Source organism: Trichomycterus rosablanca, chromosome 3 (genome assembly GCF_030014385.1).
Source record: "Trichomycterus rosablanca isolate fTriRos1 chromosome 3, fTriRos1.hap1, whole genome shotgun sequence".
NCBI lineage: Eukaryota > Metazoa > Chordata > Actinopteri > Siluriformes > Trichomycteridae > Trichomycterus > Trichomycterus rosablanca.
The window spans coordinates 6,487,807-6,508,495 of NC_085990.1; the positions used below are offsets into that span (position 1 = coordinate 6,487,807).

General features: G+C 37.3%; 2 protein-coding genes across 3 annotated transcripts; one reads left to right on the forward strand and one right to left on the reverse strand.

Annotated features, from left to right (window-relative positions):
- The first annotated feature begins 603 nt into the window (after positions 1 to 603).
- trpv6 (transient receptor potential cation channel, subfamily V, member 6) lies at positions 604 to 11,964 on the forward strand. Its single transcript, XM_062991775.1, has 16 exons — positions 604 to 734; positions 1,005 to 1,102; positions 1,197 to 1,319; positions 1,430 to 1,570; positions 2,526 to 2,624; positions 2,736 to 2,911; positions 4,565 to 4,711; positions 5,755 to 5,834; positions 6,131 to 6,266; positions 7,793 to 7,879; positions 7,977 to 8,053; positions 8,144 to 8,309; positions 9,746 to 9,812; positions 9,921 to 10,189; positions 11,484 to 11,590; positions 11,700 to 11,964. Exons 1-16 carry the CDS (start codon positions 604 to 606, stop codon positions 11,962 to 11,964), a joined length of 2,169 nt encoding a protein of 722 aa, XP_062847845.1.
- A 122-nt stretch (positions 11,965 to 12,086) lies between these two features.
- Positions 12,087 to 20,551, reverse strand: si:dkey-26c10.5 (uncharacterized protein LOC563797 homolog). 2 transcript variants are annotated; one of them, XM_062991776.1, is made up of 7 exons: positions 20,351 to 20,551; positions 19,100 to 19,177; positions 15,767 to 15,865; positions 13,986 to 14,114; positions 13,704 to 13,855; positions 13,500 to 13,600; positions 12,087 to 12,660 (listed from the first exon to the last, which is right to left on the reverse strand). In XM_062991776.1, the coding sequence occupies exons 1-7, from the start codon at positions 20,451 to 20,453 to the stop codon at positions 12,519 to 12,521; spliced, it is 804 nt and encodes a 267-aa protein (XP_062847846.1). In that variant the 5' UTR covers positions 20,454 to 20,551; the 3' UTR covers positions 12,087 to 12,518. The 2 variants fall into 2 exon arrangements, with proteins under 2 accessions (XP_062847846.1, XP_062847847.1); XM_062991777.1 differs by lacking the exons at positions 19,100 to 19,177; positions 20,351 to 20,551 and adding an exon at positions 16,533 to 16,712.
- Between the last annotated feature and the right edge of the window lie 138 nt (positions 20,552 to 20,689).

Sequence of the window (20,689 nt, forward strand, 5' to 3'; positions counted from 1 at the left end):
CAAAAGTTAGTAGATATTAGAGTAGTAGATATTTTTGTAAATGTGATTTCTAATGAATTCATTAATTTAGATGTAGTTAACTTAAAAATAAGCCTAACACGTTTAAATTAAATATTAGCTCTTTGTTTTTTTAATTATTATTTAATTGAGTTATTAATTTGCAACCAAATGCATAGGTATATAAAACGAGTTTTTTTATTCATAGTTTTTTTGTAGTGTTTTTGTTTTTTATTCATTTTTTTATAAATTATAATAATATGTAAACAATCACATTTATTTTAATGTGTGTATCTAATCTGTTTTATTAATAACATTGACATATAATAGTAATAATATGCATATATGTTTGGAAAATATATTTTATTAATTAATTTTTGACAAATATTAGTAAGTGATGATAAAAATAAAAAATATTAAAGAGACAGTTTTACTAAAAATTTAAATTAAAGATCAATTAAAAAGTAGTGACTGCCAAGACATTCTTAAACATGGATATACATATTTTGTTTGTAATTTTGTATTACTTGCTTAATTCACTTTTATTCTGATCCTGTCAGTCATTTAAATCAGATTACCTCCCCGGCCAACCCACCACCAAAGAACATGGCGCCGCCTCTTTTGCGCTCTGCCCCAGGGAAAATAGGCCACTGGTGGAGTCAGCTTAGGTTTCGCCTCCAAAACAGGAAGGGCTGGGATGAAATGTTGGATGAGACATTCCTTCTTCAGTCTAAAAGGTTGTTTTATACATGCATTTTTTTATATTCAGTTGCTGCAATATTACTTTATTGTGCACAGTATAGTGTGAACTGTAATATTAAACTTCTGCAGTGTGGATGATTTCAATGTGAACAAATATCTAAAAAACCTGTGGTTTGTAATTCCTGGAAAGAATGCTGAAATACATTTTAACATATATTTATATAATACAATAAATTAGTTTATTTGCAACTACAACATCATGAAATTTTAAGATGCCAACAAATCTTTGGCTCTCTGTCCATTAGAGTAAATGACATCCCCCTGTTTTATGCAACTAAGGCGAACAATGTGGGCTGCATTAGGAAACTACTGGACTGCGCTACAACCAATATCTTTGAAAGAGGTGAGCCATATCCTTCAGCCCCAGTAATGTGTGCATTGTTTTTGCAATATATTAAAAAATGCAAAGCTAAAATGTGTGTGTGTGTGTGTGTCAGGTGCACTAGGTGAGACTGCTCTGCACGTGGCTGTAATTAATGATAATTTAGAAGCAGCAGTGGCGTTAATGGATGGAGCACCAGAGCTTATTAATGAGCCCATGACCAGTGAACTCTGTCAAGGTTAACACACACTTTTACACATAGCCAATTAAATAGATTCTTATGAAATAATAATATTATTTATAGGTTATCTTCAAGATCTCACATCAAGTTATGTTTGTTTCTCACAGGTGTAACAGCACTTCATATTGCTGTTGTTAACCAGAATGTCAATCTGGTCCAGGAATTAATCCAGAGAGGGGCGGATGTAACCACACCCCGAGCGACAGGCATATACTTCTGCAAAAGAAAAGAAGGCCTTCTGTACTATGGTAATGAAAATCAAAATAATAACACAAAGTAATAAAAACTCTTTAATTTTACATTTTTAAGCTGGATAAGTTTCAGATAGTAGTGGCCCATTATGTATACACTTCTAGATTTTTAGTTTTATGGAAACAAAGCCATTGTTCTTTATTATACTTTTGTACTTTTTTAACTGCACTGATTAGAGTGTCTTTAATATAATATAATGTATAGAATAATATAAGTTATGGCCATGACACAGTTTTAATAAGATTACACAACAGATGGCCTTAATATGGAGCAAAAATGGCATATATTTAGAAAAACTTTTTACATCCACTTTTCCTGGAGAGGGTTGTAATGGACAACACGCTACAAAGGTCAGCCCAGACTGACCAACTGATTCCAGCCAGCTGTGAGATATAATCCCTCCAATAGGTTCTGAGACTGTCCTGGGGTCCAATTGCAGCAGGACATGCATAAATCAGTTTTAATAAGAGCTGACCAAAGGGATATCCCTGTGAGATGCACAAACCACCTCACATAGCTTCTCTCAATCTGAAGGAGCAGTGGCTTCCAGAGTTCCCCCACATAGCCAAACTCTTAATTCTGTTGAGAAGGGGAAAATCAGCAACCCTGCATAGAAACCTCTTTTCTGCCACTTATATTAGTGACCTTTTCACTGAAGGCTGTCTTTAAATCTCTTGAATATATATTTTTATGTATGGATGTAAACATCATTATTGTTGACGATGTGAACAGTTATAATGATAATAAGTAAAATCTTTGGGGTTTTTTTGTTGTTGTTTTTTGTTAAGGTGGATGGTGGTTTTTTTCTTTCCTTTTTGTCTTTTCCTTGTTAGACTTTTTAAGTTTTGAACTTTAGCTAAACTAAATATTTACCAACAGAGACCTTTAGAGTTGTTTTACCTTTAAAATTTGCTTTAGACTAAAATGGTTTCTAATATTTTATATTTGTAGGTGAGCACATCCTGGCCTTTGCTAGCAGTATTGGTAATGAAGAGATCATCTCCATGTTAATAAAGGCCGGAGCTAATATTCGCGCTCAGGACTCCTTTGGTAAGGGCAAAGTACACTTACAGTATATTTGAGTATCTGTCTTTTGTTATTTATATTACCAAGCATCCCAAATTGTTTATGTTAATGTCTCTTTCACTTATCTCCAAACAGGAAACACTATTTTACACATTTTGGTTCTACAGCCCAATAAAATAATTGCCTGTCAGGTAATGGACCTGCTGCTTACACTGGATGCTGCACTGGATCCCAGTGTGCCACTGGAAATGGTGCCAAACTACAAAGGCCTTACACCTTTTAAACTCGCTGCCAAGAAGGGCAATGTTGTGGTGAGAGACCAATCAATTATATGCACTGACATTACGCATAGTCCGGTGGTTACTTTAAGTTCTTATACTGAATACTAAAACTCGATTACACAAAGAGAAAGCCATACATCAATTATACACAGAAATGAGTTCTCTATGCCATAGCTTATCCAAGATGAACCAAAAAACACTGGAAGTGTGAAGTGGTAAGATGGGTCCACAGCTTGTCTCAGGAACGTCCAGTTCTCTGTGCTCAAGACTAAAAGGATCATCTAAAATATTATCAGCTAAAGATGCAAAGGCCAACCACTGTCGTGCTATGGCGTGCATCGGTTCGGACTTGCAAATGCTGCCATTAAGGTGACATCTTTTCCTGGAAAGTCCATGACTATTTCAGCAAGACGATGTCAGACCTTATTCTGCATGTGTTACAACAGTGTGGTTTTGTAGAGACAGAGTGCATGTGCGGGACTGGACTAAAGTTCAGATCGGTCATAAGAAGAAGAATCAATGACCACAGATTGTAGAGCAACTGGAGTTTGTATCAAGCAAGAATGGGCAAACATTCCATTTGCAAACTACAACAATATGTCTCCTCAGTTCCCAAACTATCAAAAATAATTAATAGGCAAGTCTTTTCTACCTGTGGCCATCAAACTCTACAATTTCTCCCTTAATATGTGACACTATGGTTCACCTGTGCAATATTCTGTGCAATTTTTGTACTCATATGTGCAATAATAATAATGCAAGCATTTAATTATTTAATTATGTGTAAATAACTTTTTAAATTCTATTTGCAAAATTTTCTTTCCTTAGTTTTTAGCTAGTAGAGTGTTTATTCTTTCTACATAAATGGGTGCTACTGTAAGAACTGCAATTTCCCTCTGGGATCAATGAAGTATTCTGATTCTGATGATGATTCTGTTTGAAGTTGATGTACAGTAGTAAACATGCCTTAGTCCCAACTTTTTTGGGACATTTATTTGTATTTACAAATGCAATTAGGCTGATCAGTTTATCAGTTGATAAAACATTGAAAATCCTTTCTTTGTACTTTTGTCAGTTTAATAAAGCCTCTGGAAATACCAGTACCAGATTCCCGTTTTTATGATTCCCTGATTTTTTTTAGAAATTAAATTTATTCATAACAATGAACAGCTTATTAAACACCCTACTGAATTAGTTTAAATAGGATTTTTGTTGAAGCAAACATCTGGACAAAATCAAAAGACCACTGTAAAATTACAGTTTCTCTGGTTTTGGTATTTTATAGGCATGTTTTATGAACGACGATCAATATTTTTCTCAAATTCCAAATAAAAATATTGACATTTATAGCATTTATTTGCAAAACCTGGTCAAAATGACTGGTCAAGTTGTTTTCAAACCTTGACCAATGCAAAGAAGACGAGCTTGTATTAACTTTTAAATATCTCAATATTTTGTGTAATTCATCCCAAATGATATTTACAGCTGTGATGCATCTCAGCATTCTCTTCACCAGTCTTTCACATAGCTTTTGGGCAACATTATTCCACCATCCTGTTCTGCCTTAAAAATATGAGCAGCTATATTCTAAAAGGATACACTAAAGAATGTAAATATATATTAAGATAACATGTTCTATAACGTTACTGATTTGTTTTTATTTTTTATTGATTTGATCACTAGGCTTTTCAGCACATGGTAAATCGCAGACGCCTTGTCCAGTGGAGTCTGGGCTCCCTAAGCTCATACCTGTATGACCTTACGGAAATTGATTCCCGCACAGATGACATCTCAGTGCTTGAACTTATCGTCTGTAGTCAGAAGAGACAGGTAGGTGTTAATCTCTGTACTGAAGTCAAAAAGAAAGAACGACAGTCATATTACACCCAAAGTAAGGTGAGTTACACCGATCAGCCATAACATTATGACCACCTCCTGGTTTCTACATTTTATCAGCTCCACTTACCATATAGAAGCACTTTGTACTTCTACAATTACTGACTGTAGTCCATCTGTTTCTCTACATGCTTTGTTAGCCCCCTTTCATGCTGTTCTTCAATGGTCAGGACCCCCACAGGACCACCACAGAGCAGGTATTATTTGGGTGGTGGATGATTCTCAGCACTGCAGTGACACTGACATGGTGGTGGTGTGTTAGTGTGTGTTGTGCTGGTATGAGTGGATCAGACACAGCAGCGCTGATGGAGTTTTTAAATACAGTGTCCACTCACTGTCCACTCTATTAGACACTCCTACCTAGTTGGTCCACCTTGTAGATGTAAAGTCAGAGACGATCGCTCATCTATTGCTGCTGTTTGAGTTGGTCATCTTCTAGACCTTCATCAGTGGTCACAGGATGCTGCCCATGGGGCGCTGTGGGCTGGATATTTTTGGTTGGTGGACTATTCTCAGTCCAGCAGTGACAGTGAGGTGTTTAAAAACTCCATCAGCCCTTCTGTGTCTTATCCACTCATACCAGCACAACACACACTAACACACCACCACTATGTCAGTGTCACTGCAGTACTGAGAATGACCCACCACCCAAATAATACCTGCTCTGTAGTGGTCCTGGGAGAGTCCTGACCATTGAAAAACAAGGTAAAAGGGGGCTAACAAAGCATGTAGAGAAACAGATGGACTACAGTCAGTAATTGTAGAAGTACAAAGTGCTTCTATATGGTAAGTGGAGCTGATAAAATGGACAGTGAGTGTAGAAAAAAGGAGGTGGTTTTAATGTTATGGCTGATCGGTGTATAAATAAGGAAGTTGTAGGTCATTAGATTAACTCAATAAAACCTAGGTTAGGCCAGCTGTGTGTGGTAGTCCTTACTTGTTTTATATTTATATTTGTTGTTGTTTTGCCTTTGCAGGCCAGAAAGATCTTGGAGGTGACTCCAGTGCAACAATTAATCAGCCAGAAGTGGAATATTTATGCAAAATACTATTTCAGGTAACATAGTAGAGATGAAACACACAAAAAGACATAAAGTCCTTAATACACTTGCAAAGTAACCATCAGTACAAGTGCATTTTTGTGCATTGCCAGTTTTACACCACCAGACTATATCAAAATCTATCTCTATATCACTGGAAAATATCTTTCATGCAGTAGAAGTGTATCTTATTACGCTAATATCATGTCATTTATCTTTTATAGGTTTGTTTAGTAAACACAGCACCCACATCTAAATACATTGTGCTGGTCTGATATGTTTGTTTATGTCTTGAAAAAATACTGACATACAGGTTATTGCTGCTGGTGTACCTGCTGTACATCGGGACCTTCACTTTGTGTTGCATGCATCGTCCCCTAAAAGACATTCCTGAGAACTACACAAAAGCAGAAAATGACCGAACTATGAAGATACAGAAAACGCTTAAGGTGCATGTCTATGTTTTTTACTGCATGTGTGTATCTGCAGGGGGTGGACAAAATCACTGAAACATCACATGAAAAAACTTCATTTTGAGATGAGTAAATAACAATTACAATTAGTGACAGTGGTGATAGGCAGAAACTTTGCAGAGTAATTGCTTAATTGTTCCAAAAGTACATAAAAAACAGAATTTAATTCTGTTAAAAGCACCTATATGACCAAAACTGTACATTCTACGCATTACAAAACTGTAATTCAAAGCAGTACTTCTATTGAAAGACCTGCACAAAGATATAACTACATGTAAAAAGGTAAAATATCCCAATCAGTCAACCTTTACTATATTTCATACACTTAGATTTATGTTCTGCACATTATCTGCTGCAAACTCTTACATAAGGCGAGAGATCCATAATAGTATGGGCAGCATGTCATGGAAATAATTACCTAGAAAGATGTATACACTGATAAACCTTTACTGAAATGTATAAAGTGCGTGGTGTAAAATAGTTCTCAACCCCCTTTATCTCTCGAATATCTAAAGTTTCTGACAAATAACACATCCCACATAAAAAACATTTAGAGCTTGTATTGCAGTATTGTGAAAAGAACTAAATCTGTTCAAAAGACAAAGCTGATCCTTGCGACGGCGTATTAGGGCCACTTTAAAGAAAAAAAAATTTTAAGTTTTGATTTTGAGAATAAAGTAAAAATATTATGAGATTAAAGTCGAAATAATTACAAGATTAAAGTCGAAATAATTACGAGATTAAAGTTGAAATAATTACGAGATTAAAGTCAAAATAATTATGAGATTAAAGTCGAAATATTATGGTCATAGAAACCTCCTTGTGTTAAAACGAAGGATGTTCATGATTTGTACCTTCATATCGGTTTCACAAATAAAGAAATCCCCAAATCTCCTGCACATCAGCACCAGTTTGTTATTAGTATAAGGAGAATGAAATGGCTTTGCAATAAACTGGGTTTATTTAGAAGAACGTGCGCCAACGGTGTGCTCCGCATCTGCATCATTGCCAGTACTTCAACCGAGCCTTATGGACTCGAACGATAAACTAAAGCCGTATGGCATTGCTATAAATGATTGCATTGACATGTTTAGTCATTATGTCATGTGGATGGAAGTGTACAATACAAACAGCCACCCAAAAATAATCGCGGGTTATTGGATAACCACAATAACACTCATTATAAGCTGCCCTCAGCGCTTGCATGCCGATCCAGGTACTGAGACCCGTGCTTCTCTGAACTGACAAGCCTATGATGGATGCACACTCTTTGGCCATAATATTTCCACTTTATTCTCATAATCATTTCGACTTTATTGTCATAATATTTCGACTTTAATCTCGAAATCGAAACTTATACGACTTTATTCTCGAAATCAAAACTCTCAAAACTCTGTAGCTTCTTCATATTAATATAATGTGATTTTGTCCATCCCTGTATGTATTGTATGTATAACATTTAAAGCTGCATACTAACTTTTTGCTTGTGCATGTCTGTATAGGAGAGTTACGTGTCTTACAAAGACCACCTGAGACTGGGTGGAGAAATCATCAGTGTTATAGGAGCCATCATCATTCTCTTGCTGGAGGTCCTTATAACTATTATCAACTTCACTTTACATAATGTTGTTTTGTACTGACTTTGTTAACAAATATGTTATTGTAACAACACATTGTCTGATTAAGATACCGGATATCCTGAGAGTGGGAGCAAAGCGGTATTTTGGCCAAACTGCACTTGGAGGCCCGTTCCATGTAACCTTGTAAGCCTTCTGTTCAATTAAATATCTAGGGTTAAAATAATTATGTAAACAGCCACCACTAATGTCCCTCTTGGCTGTTTTGGTTTGTAGGATCACCTACGCTGTGCTGGTGGTGTTTCTCTGCATACTAAGAGTCACTGAGATGCCGGGTGAGACTGGGCTAATGGCTGTGTGTCTGGTGCTGGGTTGGTGCAATGTCCTGTATTTTGCTCGAGGTTTTGAGATGCTTGGGCCCTACATCATTGTGATCCAAAAGGTGATTAGAGAACTTTCTTCTGTTCAACAACAGTTCCATTATCTGTATCTGTGTCCAGGCATAGAATACAAACCACCCCTAAAACTTAAGCATGCTTACTGCATATTATACGAGGGTTCTTCAAAAAGTTTTCACACTTTTTAAAACTCTATTTATTAAGAATTTAAAAAACAAATCACATCACTTTTCTACATCGTCGCCTTCCGATGCATTTTTTCCAACTTTTTAATGTCATCAGCAAAAAAATTTTTGGTTGAGCGCGTAGCCACTGATATACCGCTGCTTTCACATCATCACATGAAAGTCTCCTCCTCCCCTTAAAGCTTCTTTGAGCGTCCAAAAAGTTGGAAATCAGATGGTGCTAAATCCAGACTATAAGCTCTGTCTCAGTCTCTCAGACAATAAAATTGCTACTCCTCCAACCCTCACCGTTTCCAACCAAAATATAAAAGTGCAGAAACTTTTTGAAGATCCCTCATACTTATATAGCAACTATAAATTGTGTTTTGGACATTTTAATTTTAAAATTGTAATTGTAATTTTAGTATTCATGATTATAACAAAAGGAGTTTTGCATTATCTCACCTGTTTAACTGGGACAAAATTTCCTTAATTATAATGTACCTACCGCCCCAGGTGGCACAGCAGGATAGTCCGCTTGCACACCAGCACCGAGTTTCTGAACTCCTCGGTTCGAAACTCGGTGTTGCCTCCGGTCGGCTGGGTGCCATCTAGCGGGCATAATTGGCAGTGCCTGCAGCAGATACTAATTGGCCATCGTATCTGCAGGGTGGGGGCCGGACTATGTGTGTGTGGGTGTGTGGGTGTGTGGGTGGGTGGGTGTGTGTGGGTGTGTGTGTGGGTGTGTGGGTGTGTGGGTGTGTGGGTGGGTGTGTGGGTGGGTGTGTGTGGGTGTGTGGGTGTGTGGGTGGGTGTGTGGGTGTGTGGGTGGGTGTTCATACGCTGTGTAAGGGCCTCTGCCTTCCTCCCTCCCTCCCTCCCTCAGACATAGCCAATCATGCCTGTATGTAAGCGCCCAACCATCCCCACAGCACCACTGTGGAATCGAACCCTTGATCCCAGCGGTAGTGGGCTAGAGTGCCCAAATGTTTTTGCTTAATACAATTACAACATTCATGGTAGCATCAAAATTGTAATATTAATGTTGTTTTTTATAACATATTTATAAAAGATCTCTGACTAACAAAAAAGTGTGCATAGTGTATTTGTAACAACTTTAATATGTACGTCTCATTTGATATGAATAAATACAATATTATTATTATTATTAAAAAAATACAAAAAATATTTAAATCTGTATAAAAAAAACTTTTTTCACTTAGATTACAAAAGCTGTTTTTATATAATGTTTATATCTGACAAACGCATTAACAACTAATATTTTTCTAAATACTTTTTATATTTTCCTTTTCTAGATTATTTTTGGTGACTTAATCAAATTCATGTGGTTAAGTCTTATTACGCTTCTTGGATTCTCCACAGGTGAGTATAATTCAGTATTAAAACAGTAAACAAATAAGGCCTAAGTCCATGATACTTTGAATTATGAAACCACACAACATCTTAGCAATTTTCTTTCTCCCTCCTCAGCTCAGTGGACATACTACATGACTCAGGATCACTTGGCTGTACCTTCTTTGCGCTCATATCCAGTCGCGCTCTTCACTATGTTTCAGCTGACTGTGGGTCTGATTGACATGCCTGTGGACCACACCATCTATACTTACCCCGTAGTGCACCTTGTCTACTGCTGCTTCAGTGTGGTGTCGCACCTCCTTCTGCTCAGCCTCCTCACCGCCATGATGAGTGACACGCAGTGGAGGGTCGCACAGGAGCGAGATGAGCTTTGGAGAACCCAGGTGGGTATCATACTTTATAAAGGCAAAACTAAACAGATTTGTATCTTAGAAATGCTTTACTGAAGTAAAAGAGGTTGTGTGTAGAGTGTATGGGGGTTATTTTTCACTTCAGGAAGGATCTTATTTGCTTAAACATACTTAAACTACATGTTTCTAATCATTTAAGTAAAAACAGACATTATTTGTGTGATATTAGCAGCTATGCAAACTACAAAACACTAAAAAAGTCTGTTTGCATAAAATACAATTATTGTTTTGGGATTTTTAATTCCAGGGGAGTTCAAGCATTTGTTTTTTTTTTTCAATAATATAAAATTGTGTACTACTAAAGACATTTAAAAGAGTAAAACTTGAATAAATATGAGCCAGTGATGGATTCCTATTCACTGCTTCCCCAGCCTCACATCTCTAAAACCTTGAGTGGTAGCATGAACCTTCTGCCCCACCTAGATATTGTGCTAGCCCATTTCTCAGCCCTGCACTGATATCTAAGGCACCTGAGACATAAACAGCCTGACCTTGTGCATTACACTTACATTTGCAATATTTAGGAGACACTTTTATCTAAACCGACTTACAAGTAAGACTAAATACAATTTGAACTGGCAACATTCTGATTACTGGTCCAGTCCACTTGAACCACTGAGCTATTACTGTTAAGGTATAATTAAAGTTAGGGCATAAACAGACATTTAACTTACTCAATACTTAATTTCTGAATTATTAAGGAAAAGTTATTCTGTTTACACTGTAATAAAGCATCATATCTGCCATATTGTGAAGGATAAACATTTGTGCCTATTCATTTAGTAAAATCAGGCACTGATGTTGAATAAGACCGGGGTTTAGTATGGTTAAAGTTATGGTTTTGAAAGACTACTAGAGTTTCTCCACACCAAACTCATCCAACCATGTCTTTATAGACCTTGCTTTGAACACAGGGGGAAATAAGGGGGGCAACATAGTCTAACAAATGTACTATGTACTACAATGTACCACTTATTATAAAACAGTGCAGTAGCTCTAAAACTATTGCATGTTCAGGTCTCTTTTAGTACTGTTTTGTCTACTTTTATGGACTAAAGTAGAGCTACACCATATCTATTCTGACAAGTAAGCAGGAACATTCTGGCAGATATTTTAGTTCTTCAGAAGGAGGAGAAAAGGGCACGTAACATTGACACAAGATGGTAGCAACTGGTTACATCTTTCAGCTGGTTGCTCATATATGAAGATACCAAAATTGCTTTCACAATCATGTTGGACAATTGTTGACAGTGTTGGTTTTGTGTAGGTTGTAGCCACCACTCTAATGCTGGAGCATCGTCTGCCTCGGTGCATGTGGCCAAGATTGGGATTGTGCGGTTTGCACTATGGCCTGGGAAACCACTGGTACCTCAGGTACAGAACCACTATATCCATTAGAAAGTGTGCATTATTACCAATATAACATTTCACTACATAAATCAGAAATGTAACAATTATTTATTTGTTAATTTATTTCTTTTAGAGTGGAGGAACGCAACGACCAGTTCGTGCAGAAGATCAGACGCTATGCAAATGTGTTCTCAAAAAATTACGAGTCAGACAAGAAAGATGGATCTGAGGGGAGTGACATGACCCCGGATCTGTCAGACATGAAAAACATGGATGAAGACAGGGCAAACAATAACAGAAAGTCAGTGCTCTGCTGGCAGATTATACGCCACAGTCTACTTGGATTAGAGATAGAGAAAGGAGAGCAACTGGATGCTCAGGAGATGAAATGTGTTTGAGAGAAATGAATAGAACCAAAGGCCTATTAGTTCTTGTTTTAGTGCATACTATCTTTACTGAACGATCCTGATATTGAAAGTCTGTGAAGGGAAAAAGTGACTTGCAAACCACAGATAGTGCAGTAGATATTTTATTTTAATGTTAAAAGGGCATTTATTTTATTATTTAAGGCAGCTACATAGGCAACTATATTTTAATGCATTTTATTAAATACATGTTAGTGCAATTTATTCATGAATTTCTTTTTAAAATGAGGAAATTCAACATAGTATTTTAGTTAAATATCTTTTACCAGTACAATAAGCACAGAGTCACTTTTAATGAATACATGTAGCACACATTTCATATAAACTTTACATCTAAATAATTATGTAAAGATACACAGCATGTCAACTTGATTGTCTACTTAATCACAAAACATGTTTCTTGTATTGATTCTGTGTGTTTCTACGTCTGAACTGTATTTATAAATGATAGATTTGAAATGATTAAAAACAAATGTGACAGATATGGTATGATATACAGTATGGAATGCTTATAGGATAATACATCTTTACTTTAACTGTCTTTGGCAGATGTAATGCGAGGTGACCAGGCATGGATTTAAATACCAGTTTCTCTTGTGTTCCACCCTTCCTTTCAGCAGTACACACTGGCCTTGGTTGTTGTTTAATTGATTGTCAGATGCCCAGTAACTGCCATGGAAACAAATGCATTATCTGAGCCACATTTATACTTTTCACCTGTTTTTCACAGTCTGAATTACACTACATGGACACCCGACCATTAGCTTGTTGAACATCCTATTTCAAAACCACAGGCATTAAAATGAAAATGGAAATCAAGTATAAAATTTATTGTATATTACTGATCTTATAAACCTGTTAGCAATAGGTGTGGCGAACACACCTGAGCTCAGTTATTAGCTGGGGGGTTCATATATCTTGGTCACATACACTGATGAGCCAAAACATTATTACTGTTGCACACTGCAGACATGGGCAGTCATATAGACCTGAGTGATTTAAATATGGGCCCCGATGACAGGGTTTAGGTATCTCTGAAACAGACAGGGGTGCCAACAGTTCGCAGGCCAGTTAAAGTGATAATGCTAACTCCTGTCCATTGTCTTAACCACCCACAATAGGATGAAGGATAATTGGTTTAATAAATCCTACTTGCTCCAGGATTTGTCATGTGAGTGTCTGGACCAGCAGAAGAGATGGGACCAGGATGCACTGAAGGATGGTCCACTTACAGTGTAAGTACAGTGTACAGAAGTACTTTTATCTTTGCAATTATGGTGAGTGGTCCTAAAGTTTTGGTTTAAGACTGGCTTTGAACACTGCTACAGGCAGTGTTTTCCCAGCTTGGAAAGCCCTTATTTAATTTTTAGACACATCAGTTCACATTAGTGTTAAAACTACAAATGTTGTCCAAGCCTAATATGGACCCTGTTTACATTTCAATAAGAATTACTAATCAATTCCCCTTTGGCAATGTACTGTTGCATAAAAGACCCTTATTCTCTCACCTTTGGGTGACGGTGGTATTGTCAATCCACATCCACTTCTGTGTTTCTGAAAAACTGAGACCAATCCAGTACAGCATGTACCCACTGGAGGTCAAAAATTTCTATAGTATCAAAGACAGAATTAAAAGCAACAAGACACATCAAATGTGAGAGAGTGAATGAACTTAATAAATAACCTCATTACCAATTTGCTTACTGTCTAACCTGCACAAGCTCGTTGTTAATGACAGCCAGGTCTCCACCCCACTGCTGACACTCTTCTCTGCTCTTCTGCCAGCTCAGACGCTTTACAGACATAAAGTAGCAGGAGTTCTCAAACTTCAGCCAATTCTTTCCACACTCAGAGCACTGATACCCTGCAACATATTTTACCACACGGCACAAAAATAAATGCACAGTAAGAAACTTATTAGTAAAAAGCTTCATCAGAGAGACTGTGTGTTTAAGTGTTACGTACAAGTGGAATTAATTATTCAAGTGTTTTACCTTGGTTTTGGATAACCAGTGCTGGATACATGTCCTGGCATAACTGGGGACTACAGGCCTGCGAATTGTCTGATTTGTCTCCTATTTCAACTCTGTCTGGACATGACTGAACAGAGCCAGCTTCAAGCACTGATGATTCAACAAAAAATAATGAAACATTATAACAGTAAAAAAAACTATTTTCTCGTTTACCATGCACTTGTCCAATTTTATATCAGAATCAGAATACTTTATTGATCCCAGAGGGAAATTGCAGAAATACAGGTGCTGGTCATAAAATTAGAATATCATGAAAAAGTTGATTTATTTCAGTAATTCCATTCAAAAAGTGAAACTTGTATATTATATTCATTCATTACACACAGACTGATATATTTCAAATGTTTATTTCTTTTAATGTTGATGATTATAACTGACAACTAATGAAAACTCCAAATTCAGTATCACACCTGGTGCCACACTCTAATCAGCTAATTAACTCAAAACACCTGCAAAGGCCTCAGTCTAGTTCTGTAGGCTACACAATCATGGGGAAGACTGCTGACTTGACAGTTGTCCAAAAGACGACCATTGACACCTTGCACAAGAAGGACAAGACACAAAAGGTCATTGCTAAAGAGGCTGGCTGTTCACAGAGCTCTGTGTCCAAGCACATTAATAGAGAGGCGAAGGGAAAGAAAAGATGTGGTAGAAAAAAATGTACAAGCAATAACCGCACCCAGGATAGGATTGTGAAACAAAATCCTGGGGGAGATGTGGGGGAGATTCACAAAGAGTGGACTGCAGCTGGAGTCAGTGCTTCAAGAACCACCACGCACAGATGAATGCAAGACATTGGTTTCAGCTGTCGCATTCCTTGTGTCAAGCCACTCTTGAACAAGAGACAGCGTCAGAAGCGTCTCGCCTGGGCTAAAGACAAAAAGAACTGCTGAGTGGTCCAAAGTTATGTTCTCTGATGAAAGTAAATTTTGCATTACCTTTGGAAATCAAGGTCCCAGAGTCTGGAGGAAGAGAGGAGAGGCACAGAATCCACGTTGCTTGAGGTCCAGTGTAAAGTTTCCACAGTCAGTGATGGTTTGAAGTGCCATGTCATCTGCTGGTGTTTGTCCACTGTGTTTTCTGAGGTCCAAGGTCAACGCATCCGTCTACCAGGAAGTTTTAGAGCACTTCATGCTTCCTGCTGCTGACCAACTTTATGGAGATGCAGATTTCATTTTACAACAGGACTTGGCACCTGCACACAGTGCCAAAGCTACCAGTACCATGGTATCCCTGTTCTTAATTGGCCAGCAAACTCGCCTGACCTTAACCCCATAGAAAATCTATGGGGTATTGTGAAGAGGAAGATGCGATACGCCAGACCCAACAATTCAGTAGAGCTGAAGGCCACTATCAGAGCAACCTGGGCTCTCATAACACCTGAGCAGTGCCACAGACTGATGGACTCCATGCTAATTTAGCACACTATTTAATATATAAAATTTGATTTGAAACACAACCGCTCTCCTTTGCTCAGTGTACAGCCTGAACTACAAAGTTTTCATGCTGATATATGATGTGCTTGTGGTTCTCCTTATTCATTTCAATCTATAATAACCTATAGTTTAGTATTTATAGTATTTTTTCAATTCTCAGAGTTTTACACGCTTAACTCGCTAAATCTTTAGGAGGGACTGGGTTGCCAGGGCTGTTGTGAATCCCTTGGGCCACCACTTCTGCATTGTGTGTGTAGAGCGTGTTTAATGTACATTAAACATGTAATGTAAGCAATATTTTCTTACATTTTATGGCCAGCGCTAAAACCACAGCCAGTAGGAGCAGACAGAGGACGAGGAGAACGATGGAAGTCCTCCAGTACAATCGGGCTTTTCTCTTAATATCTACACAAAGGAGAAAGAAAACGTGATGGTGATATCTTGTATAAATAAAAATAACAAGTGATCACGACGTAGAAAGACGTGGAAACGAGATAATAAAGTCGTGGCAACAGCTAACATAAAGCAAACAGAATCGTATGTAGATGGATGGATGGATGGATGGATGGATAGATGATAGATATACAGATAGACAGAGAGATAGATAGATATACAGACAGAGAGATAGATAGATAGATATACAGAGAGATAGATAGATATACAGACAGATAGATAGATAGATATACAGACAGAGAGATAGATGGATTAGATAGATAGATAGATAGATAGATAGATAGATAGATAGATAGATAGATAGATAGATAGATAGATAGATAGATAGATAGATAGATAGATAGATAGATAGATAGATAGATAGATAGATAGATAGATAGATAGATAGATAGATAGATAGATTAGCTAATGCTCCAAGTTCTAATCCAAACCAGGCTTTTATTATTGCATATCGTATCCCCACGCCTTCATTAAGTCATAGCTACGCATTAGGATTTCGTTTCCACGCGTTAATATTTTTATTTATACATGATGTCACCAGCGAGACTCCTTAGTTATTTCAACAGAATGACATTGAATCACTTGGCCATTGGATCTGTCTTGTGTATTTATCTCTTACCTGCTTCCTGCTGCGGTTGCCCTGTTTTTTCTACGCCCGAATAGTTTCCCAGTTTGCAGAATTTTATCTTCATGCTGAGATGTTTTTGTCGTATATACAACAAATATAATGTTTATTTAATCAAGCGAATTAAAGGCCGCCTGCCAGGAATTGTGTTTTGATCTCCTTATTTCTATAGTAACAAATGACGTCTGTGATGACTTCACACGTGACGACTCCTGTCTCTTAAAGGCGACTTTTATTAAAGCGGGTACAATGCTGTGAAAAAGTATTTGCCCCCTATCTAATTTCTTCTATTTTTTGCTAATTTGTCACATGTATATGTTTTAGATCTTCCAACCAATTTAATTTAATATGAAAATGACACGAGTAAACACAAAATGCACAGTGGCGGCTCCTGCCAAATCTCTCAGTGGGGGGGGCAATTGTTGCGATGATGGCCAGGGTGACCCGTTTTGTGTGTAAATTAAAGCTTAAATAATTAACAACTTAAGTCATCTGTCAGTTTACCCTCACAAATAACTTTGAACATGGAGAGAGACCAGCTTTACCATTAATCATTCACACTAACAATTTAATTCAGTCTTCATCAGATAGCATTTTATTTTAGTTTAAATTTGGCCTGTGTGGCCCTAATTCTTAAGTTGCTAATTTATCCTGATTACTACGACGACTGAATGGCTTTTTCTTTAATGACTCGATGGAATTGCTCCGAACTGAGGCGATGGTAGTCTTGGTGGCGAGATCGCGACACCAGGTTACGTGTGACGCAAGCACATAAGGGTGAGCCCTCCCGGAACCCATACAGATTGTATTGCAGTGCCTGCAGTTCGAAAAAAAGAGCCTTAACATGAGAGTCTATGAGAGCAATCTGGGCCAAATTTCAGTCAGACTCGAATCGCCCCAAAAGGGGCGGTACTGTACGGAACGCAACTCGACGCTGATTGGACTACGATATTCAGAGGCTGTCCAGAACAGTCACAGCTGTGATAGAAAAATTTCTTCCCTTTCGTCCTTTGGTGGTGCATCGCCCGATTGCCCTAAGGAACGAGCCGTCCCTGAAAATGCAGCTTTTAATTCAGAGGTGCCCACACTTTTGTGGCTTGAGATCTACTATTTCAGTCGACAGGTCATCGCGATCTACTTTTTAAAAAGTTTGGCCTTACCATGTTTCAAAAAAGCTTTGTAGCTTTTTAAAATGTGCTTCAGTTGCCTATATTAATATTCAGCATTACTGGGCAAGCGACTGAAAAAACACACTAACCCAATTCTGATGATTTGCACTGAATGGTGCCAGCCAGGTTTATGTAGTCTGGACATTAGCTGCTGATGCCAATTCTCAAGCAAGTGTTCATCACATTTACATTTTCGGCATTTAGGAGACGCTTTGGATGGCTATGTTAGAGGGGCCAATTACTTTCTGCCCAAATGTGCATTGTGGGCATTAAGAGGAAACAGTCGATATATAGAATATAATAGAATTCAACATTTTATTTATGCAGTTTTTAGTCTACATTTTCTTGAGTTTGATGTAAACAGATCAACAAAGAATCACCATTTAAGGTATTTGCTCTGCTTAAATGTCATTTATTCAGTCCTTTTCTTTTTCATATTCAATTTAAGTTACATATACTGTATTCCTAGGGGGGCCATAGGGGGGGCTAAGCTGGTTGTCACAGGGGCACAACACAATTTATTTTTGAGCAATTGAGGGTTAAGGGCCTTGCTCAAGGGCCCAACAGTGTCCACCTGGTAGTGGTGGGACTCGAACCACAAGGCTACAACTGCCCTCATCAGTAAGGGTGGATCGATATTTAGACACAAGTCAAATATTTAGCAAATTTTTATAGGTTTGGATATTTTACATCAGCCAGCAAGTTCCAAAATTGTCCAGCAGAGGCCCTTGACTTCATATAGTAAATGTCATATTGTAGGGTTAAGGCGTAGCTATGGTAACAAACCACAAATTAAAGAAACATTGGCCACATTATGTATTGGGCACCCCTGTTGTACATAATCGTTCCATTTTTAAGCAATAGAACACTTGAGGTCGTGTGTTATAGCGAATAACATCACGGCTGTGATTCGGTCGCAGGCACGAGCTGAAGGCTTGTCGTTACTGGCAATGCGTCAGCGGAGTAATACAGTTGTGGTGTGAAAAGGCCGTGCTGTTATCACGAATATCAGCACAGTTAGAACGCTTCTCAACCAATCATATTGTAAGGTCGGAACTACCTGTTGTATAAATTAAAAATAACAAACTTTTTTCACATTTCTTATCACCCATATGAAACACTAATCATCCCCCTGTAGTTGATAACATGTTGTGACAGCCTTGGCAGTAACAACTGCAATCAAACGTTTGCGATAACTTGAGTGAGTGTTTTACATCACTGTGCCATCACTAACCCTAACCCTAGATTAGCTGCATATCTCAAATGTGTTCTGTTCAGAATAAATGTGGTCACCTTAATTAAACTTACTGATTTAATTTTAATTTGAGGTGTGTTATTTTTTATTTATTTTTGGTGTGTAGTTTAAATAACTGTTGATACAATATTGTTCACCTTTTGTGGTACAAGCAGATGTTGCAATTTTGCTGTAGATTTCGTCCTTTGGATTGTCCAGTGTCTGGTAAACATCGCCTTTGATATAAAAAACAAGGGAAAGACCATTTAGCTTCGTGACAGGGAAAGAATTGCAAAAGCAGAAGGGAAACTAATTTGCTGTGCTGTGTGTTTACAGCTAATGGAAGAGACCATGGTCACGGCCAGTAAACCAGCTACTCGGCCCACCAGCCGACACCCAACACACTGACACAACTGAGGGTGAGAGATACCACACTATGAGTTTATTCATCAAAACAATTCCACTGAAAATTCAGTCATCAGTTTTTGGGTGGTGCTAGACCCAAATTGACTAAGATAAATCAGTTTGTGGAAACAAATTAATGAGCAAATTCATGTAAATAATGGCAATATTTCTGTACAAACACAAATTACAATATGTTGTAATTATGGTATTAACCTGCAGATGTTAGAAATGTGTTTCTATAAACATACAGCAAACAACTGGCAACTATGCTGCAAGTTAAATACTATAATTTTACAAGAGATTTTATAAACAATGAGAAAATTTGGGTTTGCTCTCAGACTGTAAGGCAGCTATTTTCTCCCACTGTTCCTCTTTTTACTTGTACCAGCTTTATTCAATATTAAACACAGCTGGATACACAGCTTGAGATACAATCAGATATTTTATATTTATATATTTATATTTATATATGTAGCCACATAACTAATTTTATTAAGAATATTTTAATCTGTACTTTAAGCATGTTATGGATTCAGTTTGAATTGCAACTTATGGTACAGCAGATACTGCCTCTTGTGGGGGAATGTGTGTTAAAGTTTATTTTATAAATATTATAAGTTATTTCTTTTTAAATTGACCAGTTTCTGCTATACATTTTGGCAGTTTCACAGATTTTTTTGATTTAAAGAAAGTGTAAAAGAAATCGAAAGTGTGATTTTAACATCCTGTTTTTATTTTTCAAAATCCAATTTTCTAAAGAAATTTTAAACTTAGAAATGCACAAGCAGTAAAAATATAAATAAATAAACAAACACATTTTTGGTGCACATGATTGGAGGGAAGAAAAAGAAAATTACAGCATTACACAACAATGACATAAACTGTGTGAAAGCAATTATATCACATTTAAATGTGTAGCAGTTCCCCCTCCTGAAACATCTCTGTACTTTAGCAGGTAACTAGTAAGAAACTTTTTTAACCTTATTTATGTTGTCTTTATTTACCTGTAGTCTCTTGCAAGTTGCTATTTTCTGCATCTTCATCCTCTGTCTTTTCTGCTGGAGTGATGTCCTCCAACTCCACCTCAGTTACTTTCTCAGCCTCCATGACTTTTTATTGCTTTCTGTGATTTACTTTTCTGACTGAAATCTCAGTAATTGGTTGCAGTCAATTTACAGACAAATTACAATTGCTTGTTGTTGCATGCTCACCATTCTGACTTCATATAAGTAATTAGTGGTAGTCAGCAGCGTATGCAAATACTTTTTTGCCGCAGATGAAATTGGAGAAATTCTGAGAAACGATGCGTTTTACAAGTCCTAGTTCTTACTTATCCCTGTCTA

Excerpts from the sequence above, each read along its gene's own strand:
- trpv6 (XM_062991775.1), top strand. The coding sequence starts at position 604 with ATGGCGCCGCCTCTTTTGCGCTCTGCCCCAGGGAAAATAGGCCACTGG. Across the intron at positions 1,571-2,525 it reads AGAAGGCCTTCTGTACTATG|GTGAGCACATCCTGGCCTTT; the intron begins GTAATGAAAATC and ends TTATATTTGTAG. Across the intron at positions 9,813-9,920 it reads GCTTCTTGGATTCTCCACAG|CTCAGTGGACATACTACATG; the intron begins GTGAGTATAATT and ends CTCCCTCCTCAG.
- si:dkey-26c10.5 (XM_062991776.1), bottom strand. The coding sequence starts at position 20,453 with ATGGAGGCTGAGAAAGTAACTGAGGTGGAGTTGGAGGACATCACTCCA. Across the intron at positions 19,178-20,350 it reads CAACTTGCAAGAGACTACAG|GCGATGTTTACCAGACACTG; the intron begins GTAAATAAAGAC and ends TTTATATCAAAG. Across the intron at positions 13,856-13,985 it reads ACTGGTTATCCAAAACCAAG|GGTATCAGTGCTCTGAGTGT; the intron begins GTAAAACACTTG and ends AATATGTTGCAG.